Source organism: Stegastes partitus, unplaced genomic scaffold, assembly GCF_000690725.1.
Source record: "Stegastes partitus isolate 25-593 unplaced genomic scaffold, Stegastes_partitus-1.0.2 Scaffold1582, whole genome shotgun sequence".
NCBI lineage: Eukaryota > Metazoa > Chordata > Actinopteri > Pomacentridae > Stegastes > Stegastes partitus.
Genome location: NW_007579313.1, coordinates 107,594 through 120,366, shown reverse-complemented (window position 1 = coordinate 120,366; position 12,773 = coordinate 107,594). Strand labels below are relative to the sequence as shown.

The following is a 12,773-nucleotide window of genomic DNA, read 5'->3' as shown; positions in this document are numbered from 1 at the left end:
CACAAGGTGGCAATGTAGAACTATGATGTCTTATAAACACATAAAAACAATACTGTGTAGGAAAATATCAATGCAATGTATCCGGCATTTACAGTAACTCTGCACAACTGCTTTCTTGTGCAGATTGTGTGCAGATCTATGAAGTCCCTCATTCTCTTGCTGTCTCTCGCTACACCCCTCCACAATTCACTGCAAGTCAAGCACACCAGCTCACCTATGACTGCTTAACCACTGTCGAAAGCACTTTGCATGGGGCGCCCCAATAGCTCACTTAGTTAAGCAGGCGACCCATGAACAGGGGCTATATGTCCCCAACGCAGCGGTCGTGTGTTCGACTCCAGCTCACGACCCTTTGCTGCAGGTCTCTCCCCATTCTTCTCTCCCCTTTCCTTATCTATCTCTACTGCTCTAAAATAAAGGCCAAAAAAGCCCATATACATATATATATATGAAAATGCCCCACCCCGCAAGTTGACAGTCTTGGTTCCTAAGGTATCTTACTCATGAAACCCTGGCTAGCTGAAGCCATGCTGTAGTGGCATTGGTATGCTGCAATTTCAGTGTGGAAATGCTCATCCATGCTGTTGACTGCTTGTTTTTGCTAATAGTGTATCTTCCACTGTATAAAAAAAACATCATAGAGACATATCAACAAGGTAAAAAAATAAAAAAAAAAAACTTCATTTTGACCAGCAAGGGTTTTTTTAATTCCATCCATCCATTATCTATACACCGCTTAATCCTCACTCGCGGGGGGGCTGGAGTCTATCCCAGCTGACTTAGGGGGAAGGCAGGGGACACCCTGGACAGCTCGCCAGTCTATCGCAGGGCTACACTTAGAGACAAACAACCAAGCACACTCACATTCACACCTACGGACAATTTAGAATCACCAATTAACCTCAACAAGAAAGAGAACCCAGAGAGAACCCACGCTGCACAGGGAGAACATGCAAACTCCACGCAGAAAGATCCCAGGCGTCCTAACTGGGATGCGAACCGGGGATCTTCTAGCTGCGAGGTGACAATGCCAACCACTGAGCCACCTTGCAGCCCATTTTTTTAAATATATACAAAAAATAGTATATTATATTTAAGTATATGAACGTGTATGAAACTAGCTTTCATAGAATATCCTTAATAAGTTTGAGGTATCTGAAATAAACAATGATGCAAAGCTAATCTAAGAATTTATTTTACCACAGACGTCCATTTGGAACAGATGAGGAGCTGCTGGTTTACATCTGGTCCAGCGGGCCGCTTGAGTTTTTTGATGCAAGCCCCGCCCTGCAACCTTTCAGCTACTTCCAGTACAGGATTCGTGCCCACAACTCTAAAGGTTCAATTCTGAGTCAGTGGACTTTAGCTCAGACCTTACAGGCAAAGCCACAAGATATGGCCCCTCCCATTGTTACACCCTCCGGTAAGTTCACCAAGTCCCATAAAAGCTGATATGCTTAAAATGTTCTTGTATTGACTGTAACACATCCTGTGCACTTTGACAGGTGCCTACTCAGTCCACCTGAAATGGAGTGAACCGGGACAGCCCAACGGTCTTGTTTCCCATTATAGGTTGGTTTACAAGAAGCTGCAACAGGACCCAACGCTCAACTCAAGCACTGTTACAGCTCTCACTGTAGAGGTAAAAGCACCACACACACACACACACACACACACACACAGTCTATACTAGATGATGGAAGCACACATTTTTCAGTGAGTTGCATCCATAATCACATACTTTTGTACCTGATATCAGCAGATATGATCAGGGGTTTCTATGTATTGATACATAACATAACACTATAATATTATACACAACATAAAGTGTGTGTGGGTGTGGGTGTGTGTATGTGTGTGTATTGTCATTTGAGATGCATGTGAAGAAATTTAGACTCTACCTGTGGTTCTGGTGCCATCTGTTTGCCAGCGAGGGGCCCAAAGACACACACTCTCATATACACACACACACACACACACACACACTGCCCATGGCCTGCTATTCTCCAGGGGCCTTTTCCCACAATTCTGTGCCACGCCTGGTACTCTAACACAGAGAATAACAACAATATAAGTAACTCCACTCCAGCCAAACACATATAGACGCACATATACATATAACAGACCCTCACACTCATTCACATATGTAACATTTATACACATATACACTGTACTACTGTCATCTAGCTTCAGTGTGAGTTTGCAGCTCAGTCAGCAGGCAAAGTTCGCTCAAACCTGCAATGAGATATTCACCAGCAGTGGCTTTTCGTCTGCACACCGCTGCACAGCTATATGTGCTCTATTTATACCTGAAAGTTAGTGTTGTTTTATTCTTCTACTACTTCCATTTTTATAAAATGAGGTTTGTCTCTGCATGACAAAATCAGAAAACAGAGACGAAGAACCAAACACATGATCAAACAGGATAGAAAAGATTCAAAGAAAAAGAGAAAAAGAAGAGGTATGGAGATAAACACATCAATATACAGGTTCTTAGAAGAATGATGGGGGGAAAAGCAAAAGACGAGGAGGCAGATTGGCAGAACAAAGAACAATAGAGTTGCTGGAGAAGGTGAGAAAGAGATGAGAAAGAACAGGAGGGGGGGTGAGAGCGAGGGATAGATGGGGGAAGGAGGGAGGTGAGTGAAAGAGAGAGAAGAGGTAGAAGTATAGATCTATATTCTGTCCATATGTGTGGCCTCTTCTCCCTCTGTGACCTTTGGCTTGTCACTCATAATTAATACAAGATGTAAATGGAGACCTTTCACCTTCTCATTGATATGGAGCACTCTGTGTTTGTGTGTGTGTGTGTGTGTAATTGTGTGTGTGTGTGAGAGAGGCTCATTGACATGGCATAGACTTATTTTGGTGACGGTCATTTGTCACGCAGTTGCCTTCGCCACATTCACTACGTTGTTTAGGAATACACAAGGAAAGTGAAAATGAGAAGCAAAGCGCTGAGCCAATTTGGAAAGGAGTGAAGGATTCTGTAAAATATGTGTCTCTGTGTAAGGTAGCATCCCTCTTGCTCAGGATGGTCATTAACTAAAGCTTCAAGGGCAAAATAAGTGCTTAAGTAGATGTACTATAGAATATAGATTGTAAACCACATGATTTTTGTTTTTTCTCTGATTGACCAATTACAACCGTTGTCCTTTTCTCTTACGTGTTTTATCCTCACTTCTTCAACATAACTTAGTGAACTTTTTTCCCTTCACTAATCCGCCCTTTTTTTTTTTTTTTTTCTCCACCAAAAGTTTCTCAGTTTTGTAGATGTATTGTTTGTGCGTACGTGTGTGTCCGTTTGGTATGTGTGTATTTGTGTGTGTATTGATCTCAGGCTGGGCTGGGAACCCTGCTCTGTGCCAGCTTGGCTGATTAATGGGGTCGTCATGGCAATCGGACGGAATGAGGGTACGAAGCGCAGGCGGCCTGCCTCACTAGACCCCTACATGCCGCCTGGCACTCACACCGTCTCACACACACACACAAATTCACTCTCCATGCCTTACACCTTTCTGACAGACATGTTAGTCACTCACACAACCCTGTCAAGTTGCCTTTCTTGCGCCATGGTTCCCTTACTTATCCTCTGCATCATGTTTTGCTTCCTTATTTTTTTTCCCCCCTTTTTTTTCTCCCCTCAAATTTGTTCTTCTTTGTGTTTTGCTCCTTTTTTCTTTTGACTTGTTGTGGACAAGGGTTTACGACGCAGCTAAGATTCTTCTTTTGAATAGTGCACCTGCTGAAGCCAACTTCCCACAACCTTCTCCTCTGTTCTGTGTTTCATCCTTTCTTTATTTTTTTCATGATCCCATCCTCCTCTACCTGTCTAGTCTTCCACCTCTTCCTGCAGGTTTTCCTCCTCGTCTTCGTCGGTCCCTGCTGCCCTCTCTCCTATGCCCTGTTTTCTTCTCACTCACCAGTCTCTCGACATCCCCCGCCACCCTACCCTTATTCTTAATTTCCTGAGCTCCTCTCTTCCATCTGCCCTCTTCTCTCTCCAGTTTTACTACCTTCTTTTACCTCCTCCACCCTTTAACCCTTCTTCACCTCACTTTTTCCTCCATCTCCCATCTCATAGCCTCTTAGCTTTGCATTTCCTTTCCCTCTCCCATTCACTTTTGTCTCCTCCCTTGCACTTTTCACTGATCGTTTTTTTTTTTTTTCTTGTCTTCTTACCTCTTGCATTTCCCTGCCTGCCACCTCCCTCTTTCTCCTCCTTTACTCTGCTGTCCTTTCCTCCCTCCCTTGGCTCTTCCAGATGTTACACTGTGGCCCTTGGGATCGCTGGTGAAGGGAGACCATGGGCACGCTTGTGTGTGTGTGTGTGAATGTGTGTTACTCTATGTGCATACATATGTCTGAATATGGTTGCGTGTGCCTGTGTGCATGCATAACATTTTTGTTTGTGTGTGTGTGTGTGTGTGTGTGTATGCAACAGTGTGTGTGTGTGTGTGTGCGTGTGTGCTGTATTAATACATCCCATTGATCAGAGCAGGACCCCTGACAGTCATCATCCCTGAGAACCATCTGGCCGACGCCTGACGCTCCCTCACCCAAACAGAAGCTGACACCCTATTAATCTGCTACCGCCATGCATACATACGTGTGCGTGCGTGTGTTTCTGTGTGTGTGAATGAAGGAATCGGTGTGAGCATGCGGAAGGGACTGTGTAAAAGGTTATGTTTAGCGTACGCGTTAACATTTTTGCCATGTCTATGTTTCTGCGTACGTGTTTGCATGCGTGTGTTTGTGTGTGAATGCGCTCCAAGTCCACGTCGTGCACACACACATACGAACGTGTACACGCACCACTCTGCCATCCGCCAACAACAGCCGGCGCTGAAGGGAGCTGAAGGGTGCTTGGAAATTAAGGTTATTACACAAATTGAGCCATATGGTCTAAATATTTCAGAGCTGAAATTTACTAGGCAATAAAAATGGCCCCTACCTCGGTAATGGTGTAAATTACAGCTTAACCACCAGCGCTAATGATGTCCTTCTGTACGCCCCGTAACCAACCGTACATGAAGGACACATTGTTTAAAAAATACCCCAGGAAAAGCGAAAGAGAGGGAGAGAGAGAGAGTGGAGAGAGAGAGAGAGGAAAAAGGAGGAAGGGATGGGGAAAGAGGGATGAACAGAGGTAAGGAGGAAGAGGTGAAGAAAGGGGAGAGTGGGGAAACAAGAGTGACAGAGAAAGAAAGAACGAGAGAGAGAGAGAGAGAAAAAAGAGAGAGATTGATTAATATAGGGAGGGGAGAAACAGAGAGAGAGAGAGAGAGAAAGCTAGCAGCATGTTTACAATCTGTTAGTTTACCATTAAGAGCCCGTCAGAGAGTGTGGGACAGCGAGGGCCAGCCGGCGAACTGTGTCTCAAAGCCGATATGAGGTTTCAGTGTGTGTGTGTGTGTGTGTGTGTGTGTCCATCACTGTCAGTATGTGTGTGTTTAGGCATGAGCAGTTACAGCGTATATGAGGATGGACATTATTTGAATATGTGGTGTGTTTGTCTGCGAGCATGTTGAATGAATCAGTCGGGTCAAAAGACTAACAGCCTTAAACGTGTGCTGTGAACTGATACTGTGACTATGGATCACAGAGTGTATGTAAACATGGATGAACCCTCCGTGACACCACCTATATGTTTCCTGAAGAGCAGTTTTGAAGCTCTTTGTGGTGGTCATGGCCATCTTGGCAGTGCCTGACTCCTCCTAACTTACAGCTAACCAAAAAAATGACATGGAGCTGAGCTGGGCCATGCTAATGGCTCTGAGCCTTGGGCTATTTTATGAAGGCACCCACCTGTAGCCACACCCTGAATTATGCAAAACTTTAGACTTTAATACAGTTAAAGTGGGTGAGTTATATAAAAGATAAGATAAGATAAGTATGCCTTTATTTATCTGACAGTGGAGAAATTCACATTGTTGTTAGCAGCATTACACATAGAGATACACACATACTAGACAGAAAAATGTACATATAAATATAAGAAATAAAACATCCACCACCCCGTTGTTGTGGTGGCATCCCCCCCTCATGAAGGGAGAAACTAAAGCCATTTTTGTACCACCCTGTAGACATGTTTATTTCTGCTGTAAAGGTTGACATTTTGACTGTGGAGTCTATTGGGATTGACTATAGTCTACATATAAAAGATATATGTAGAGTCCTTGAGCCCTCATTGATTTTTTGGGTCCCATTCTGAAGCCTCGAGTTTGGAATTTGGCTGCCACCACCTTGGCTTTTAAAACAAGCAAGGGGTGGATCTGGCTGTTAGAAAGAATGCAGGCTTAAGGCATTTCCAATTGTTTTTACCAGAGGGCTGTGTTTTTTATTTACAGTCTATGGGAATGACTTTAGAGCCTCAGGTGGCCATTCCACAGTGGCCTCCTTTTTTCAGCCCAAATGGTTGTCACTTATTATAGACACATAGTTTGCAAATACTTAAACATTTCATATTTGTGCCTCAGACAAGTACATCGGTTTGCAATGACAAATATATGACCAGATAGGAGACAGTCTTGCCCTCTCAGATGCAAGACGAAGACAGGAACATCTCTTAAAGGGTTTAAGGGAGCTCAAGAGGCACGTTTCCTGGTTGAATCGCAGTAGAGAAAAGAGCATCGCATTTTTGAAAAGTCAGCTCTACTTGTAGTGGATGAAACTGGTAAATCAGTTACATGGCAAGTATGGGATCATGAGGGAAACATGTCCGTCTTTGATCTTTGATTGTGATTATCTGAACACATGTCAGACTGCATCGCCTTTAAGAAAAGGAAGAAAACCTGGTGGGAATTCCTTGACATTTTTGCATACATACTGGTTGTGCCTTCTTGCTGATAGTTTGATGAGTAAATCGATGCCACTCTCATATCTGTAGGATAAATATAAAGCCAGGACACTGTCAGCATATTAGTATAGCGAATAGGAGCAGAAGGACACCCCTTTGTTTAATTTGGTCAAAAATCTTGATAAAACAACAAGGTATGGATTTGCAGCAGATTATGTGTTGGGCTGTTTCTTTGCCAGAGGTGCTGACATTCTTGCAGGTCTGTTGACTGCCTGGCAAACCTCACAGCGAAAACAAGACTTACCAAGAGAGCAATGCAGCATATTTCTTTTTTTTTTTTAAAGATTATTTCTTCTGGCATTTTTGCCTTTGTTAGTCAGGACAGTGAGGGAGTGAGACAGGAAAGGAGGGAGAAGAATGGGGAGAGACCTTGCAGCAAACTGTCATGAGCAGGAATCAAACTCTCGAACGCCACGCTGGGGAACTACAGCCCCTGTTCATGGGTCGCCCACTCAACCAGGTGAGCTGTAGGGGCACCCCAATGCAGCGTATTTCTTGAAATATCTATTTATCTCAGTTTCATCTACAATACAGATCTTAGGGAGACACAAAAACCAGAATAACTACTAACTCATGAAGGGCTGACAGTACATGTATCACCATGACCTCTTATGATATCAGACTAGTGAAATCAGAATATTAAAGCTAAAATAAGCATCTTTGGGTCAGTTTTCAACAGTACTGACAAGTGGTCTTCTTCACTTTTTTATGTTCTCTGCAGTATTCTGTATGTTGCAGTTTTCTGTACAGTACTGGCTAGAGTTTTTCGTATTTGCAGCACTTCTTTGTATTGCACCTGTTTTTTCAGTTTTCGTCCACTGACATCTCTTAGCCACCATAGTTCTCTCACCACAATGACAAGAGCACATTTTGCAGTCGTGGCTTTAGGGATCTATTTATAGATGTAGATTTTACAGGGTTTACTTTTATATGATAGGATAAAAATATTCAGATAAATCTGTAAACAAAAGAAGTTAATCATGGCATAGAAACTAGATCAGGCAAAAGCTTTACTTGTTGCTTTTAACTCTCTATCTGCTCAGTTATTCCCTTTGCATCGCGTCACCACAGAAGAGAGGGAGTGGAGGAAATGAAGGTGGCGGACTGGGAATGACAAGGCTTTGCCCTTGCGCTCAGTGACACCCTTTAACAAATGAGGGAGACAAAGGAGTGGAGGGAAGAGAGAAATGCAGAGCTGAGTGCACACAGGGTGAGGAGAGAGGGATGAAGAGGTTAAGAGAGGAGGAGGAGACAGGTGAAGAGAGGAAGGAAGGATTAGAGGAGAGGATAAGGAGACTCAGATGCAGAGTTTGTTAGGCCCTCGGCCTATCAGACCCCTTATTTAGAGGTCTCCAACTCTGATTGGAGGGCTCTCAGCATTCTGCATAAACAGCCAAATAATCAGGCTGCAACACTTCCTCTTCTTCTTACTGCAATCTTTCTCTGTGCCTCTTCATCTTTTTGGCAGCTCCTCCCCCTGTCGCTCCATACTGCTCATTCCTCCCTCCATCGCTACATTTCTCTCTGGGCTTTCTCTGCCTCGGCGTCAAATTACAGTTTTTATGTTATACTCATCCACCATCTTTGCCCCCTTCATTCCCTCTTCTTTCTATCTGCCTCTTTCAAGTGATTTTTTTTTTTCCCCACTGAGTGTATATTCTCCTCCTTCCTCTTCGTCCCTCTCTTTTCTTCCTCTCTCTCTAACACACGCCCTCTTTCTCTAATGACAGGTTGTGTGTTATTGTGTGTCTGTCTGTGAAGAGGCCACACCATCCAGTGTAGTGCTCTCCACTTGTTTTAATGGGTGTTTAGTGCTGCAACCGCGATATGATGGTCATCACTTTAGAGGAATGCTGAGAGTGTGAGTGTGAGTATAAAAGAGAGAGAAAGAAGAGTTAGTATATTTGTGATCACTGAGTCCATTCAACTCTAAAAGAAAGTGTGTGTGTGTGAGAGAGACTTGCATCCTTGTGTTTGTTTTGGAAGTGGGCAGTGTTTAGTTTTGAACGATGCCCTCCTGCCTGGACATGAATGCAGAGGTTGTGTTTATAGTTGGCAGTCGGCAAAACTGTCATGGGTGGGTGGTGAGGGCTTTAAGATGGCGAGGACACAAAAAAAAGACTGTAGTATTTATAAGATTGTAGTCTGCATCTGCTTTCTGGATGAACCCTCTATCAACTGCAATTTCAAGACGTTGTGTTCATATCTCATAAATTAATCTTTACTTTGATCTTTGTTAATGTCCTGATAACATGTTTTTATCTTTTTGTCTTTTAAAATTGCCCAAAATTAATTGATGTTGTTCATCATTTCTACACAATTTGTAGCACAGTGGGTGCTGCTTACATTGTGGGGGTTTTTCTCCATCTTGAGGAATTATGTTTTTGGGTTGTCCATCTATATGTTTGTACGTCCCGTTCTTGTGAACATGATATCATTTGAACGCCTCAAGAGAATTTTTTTTTTTTAATTCACAAATTTTGTGCAGTCACTTGGACTCAAAGATGAACCGATTCGATTTTGGTGATCAGAGGTCAAAGTCACTGCCGCCTAACGTTTGTCCTTTTCTTATGAACATGATAAATCGGGAGCAGAATTTAGTTAAATCTGGCACAAATGTCCACTTGGACTCAACAATAAAGTGATTATAATTTGGTGGTCAAAGGTGACGGTGACTCTGACCTCACAAAACACATTTTTAGTCTTAACTCAAGATTTTACACTCTGATTATGAGAACAAATTTACACAAATGTTGGGTAAAATGATAAAGTCACAACATGTTATAACCAAAAGGTCAAAGCAGGACAGACATGGCTGTAAAAGGCAAGGCATAAAAGGCAGTTCTTTTTATAGCCCTTGGTTGGAATTTGTTTGTTCAAACAATCGTATTTCTGAGTTATTTATTTGATTTGTTTAACCAACTAGTCATTTATTAAAAACAGCACATCTGGTACATGCTAAAGTTTTTTCTACTGCTTTGTCTCATGAAATGAAGCTTTGATTAAAAAAATGCACACAAAACAAAACATGTTTTCTTATTTCTATTTCAGAATATCTTTGTGGATTTCAAGCGTACCATTTCCCACTCACCATATTTGTCCACCTTTTTTTTGGCCACATCGCACACAAATATAAAAACACACACATGAATATCTACAGTATATGAGGCAAATATGCTTTTCCTGGGGTCCAGAGCCGCCAAAGCCAATCATAGATGTCGGTGTGAAGTGGGCATGCCTGTTCCAGACCCCTGCAGTCGCTCTCTACATCTGTGCTGGCCACAGACAAAACACATGCCTAATGGCACTCTGTGTGTCTGTCGCTGTGTGTCTGTGTGTGCGTACGTGTCGCATGAGCGTCTGCATGTGTCATGGTTTGTCTAACGCACCCTGACTAGCAGGGACACCCATGCAGGGCATTTGCAAACAGACACAGGGCAATTGTTCCAGCAGCATTGAATTAGGCATGCACACATAAATATGCACACAGACACACACACACACACAAACTTGGCTTGAGAGCTTGGCATGGGGTGCAAGAGATCAGCGTGTGGTGCACTGGCTCACCTCAGAAACCTCTGAAAACAATTACTGCTCTCACAGGGCTGGTCAGGGCACAGCTTGGGCTAATAGACTGGACAATTGAATTGAATTGAATTGAATTGAATTGAATTGAATTGAATTGAATTGAATTGAATCGAATCGAATCGAATCAAACCGAATTTAACCAAATTGAATTAACTGATATCTTATCATAGCATGTTTTATCACACACTATAAAGAACAAAGACAGAAGAAAAGGTAAAACAGCACGCTGCTTTATTATCTCTCCAGGACTTAATATGACAGAGCAGAGAGGCCAGAGAGGGCCTGTGGAGAGAATCATCCCAAAGGCAGACCAGTTGGACCCCATTCACCTGTCATTAGGCGTAGTTCTTTCATGTTTGTTCTTAGGCCCTCGCTTTACTTTTACGTGCCCGTGTGTCTGTGTGTGTGTGCGCGAATGAGACACAAAGAGAGAGACGGAGTGTTTGTGTGCGTGTACGTGCGTGCATGTGTGTAGCCATATGCTAATGTTGGTCTGTCTCTCTGTCTCTGTCTCTCTGCGGGGCCAGTGCTGGGGCCTTTGTGAGATAATCAGCATAATTCTTTTGACAAATACACATGGTTATTCTTAATTAGTATCACACACTGTCCCCCCGGCTGCACCATGCCTCTCTACCTGAATATCACACACACACACACACACACAGATGTGCAGTTGTACACACACACACACACTTTTAGGGACACATGGGTACAAAACAAGATGCTTGCAGATGTGGGCTTGTTAGGATACATGCAAATGCACACACATAAACACAGATACCGGCGAGTGTGCACCGGGTTTAAGGAGCACACGTGCACACTGACCCTTTTATACAGGCTACACATGCCGAAACACCAGAGGACCCCTGCTGTAGCTCAGTTCACACACCAAAGAGAAGGCAGAATGAGGAAATAAAAGATTGAATAGATTGCTTCCTTGCCCTCAATGCTAAGTTGTGTTGAACCATGTAAGATCCGAGAGCTCTTTAATGTATAAATTAGCGAGACCTCTTCCTGTCTCTTCCTTTCTTTCCATATCATTGTCTCCTTTTCTCTCCTTCTGTCTTGTTTACACTTCTCCCCGTCTCTCGCTCTTTCTCTTGACTTCTTGCTCCCCCTCTGTTCTTTTGCATTTTGTATGATTAACTGGTGACTTTGATCATCCCCACACACATGCACATGTTCACGCACACTGAATTTAGGTTGACACGAGCCCTTTCCTTTTATATCTTACGTTCTTCGCTGTTCATATGGTCTTCATAGGTTGGCTCTTTCCTTTCAAAATGCTCAGAAGAAAAAACGCAATTTATCGAAAGCAGTTTTTACTGCTACAGCTGTTGGCATTTGCTGCAAAACTAAAATACCTACACCTCAAGCTGGCTTGAATTTTGCAGTGAGGCTGTAGATGTCTCTTGCTAAATAGCTGTATAGTTTCAGCCCCAAAATCTGTGCTGAATTGGATTAATACACACCCAAAACGGTCAACCCTTACTGTTTATACCTTAGAAATAGAAGGTTGGGAAATAATTCCAGCTGTGTGGTCTGTAGGATTTACTATACTCCTATTGGTTTATCTTCACAGCAGAGATTAGTGGGTATTAAAGTTACCTTTTAACTTTGTTATTCATGTCATGATTTTTTTCTGGTAGTTTTAAGTGCGTGTGTTTGCCTATATATCCCTAATATGTGCGTTAAGATACAGTGAAAGTATTTGCTTTGTGTGATTGTGTGTGTGTGTGTGTGTGTGTCTGCACGATGTGTATAAATGTGTATGTATGAGAGGGAAATAGTTATTAAGGGAGCTGTTAATGTAATGTAATAGTTGTGTGTTTCAGTGTTACACCATTTGATTACAGCCCGTCTACGTGCCTGTGCGTGTGAATTTCACAGTACTTGATTGTTGAGTGACTGTGTGTGTGTGTGCGCGCGTGTGTGTTTTTGTGTGTTTTTGTGTGCGTGTGTGTGTGTGTGATGTAGCAAGCAGGCCGTTAATGTGGTGTGTTTCAGTGATAAAGTGTTTGAATGTATTGCCATCTAGAGGCATGTAGCAGAGTCTCCATGCTACTATAAAATCTGCCAGCGCCAGATGCTGCTATTGACAATGTGCATATGTTAACCGCTTTATAGGCCACATGCCTCACATATTTCACTGGCTTTTAAGGTAGAGAGATCTCTCATTCCCGCTCACTTAATCTGTCTCTCCCTTTTGCCACATCTATCTTTTTTTTTCTCTCCCACTTTAGCTTTCTCTCCCCCCTTTTTTTTTTTTTTTACTTCACTCAATCTCTCTCTGTCTTACTCTCTCTCTCTCTCTCACTCCCCCTCC

The 12,773-nt window shown here is 42.9% G+C and overlaps 1 protein-coding gene across 1 annotated transcript in view; it reads left to right on the top strand.

Moving 5' to 3' along the window:
* LOC103371422 (usherin-like) overlaps positions 1 to 12,773 on the top strand; it is a gene marked incomplete at its 5' end in the record, with an annotated part of 67,663 nt that overhangs the window by 29,442 nt on the left and 25,448 nt on the right. The window contains 2 exons of the mRNA XM_008300747.1: positions 1,206 to 1,423; positions 1,506 to 1,642. Of these exons, the coding sequence (XP_008298969.1) occupies positions 1,206 to 1,423; positions 1,506 to 1,642 (355 nt within the window). The remainder of the gene's footprint in view (positions 1 to 1,205; positions 1,424 to 1,505; positions 1,643 to 12,773) is intronic.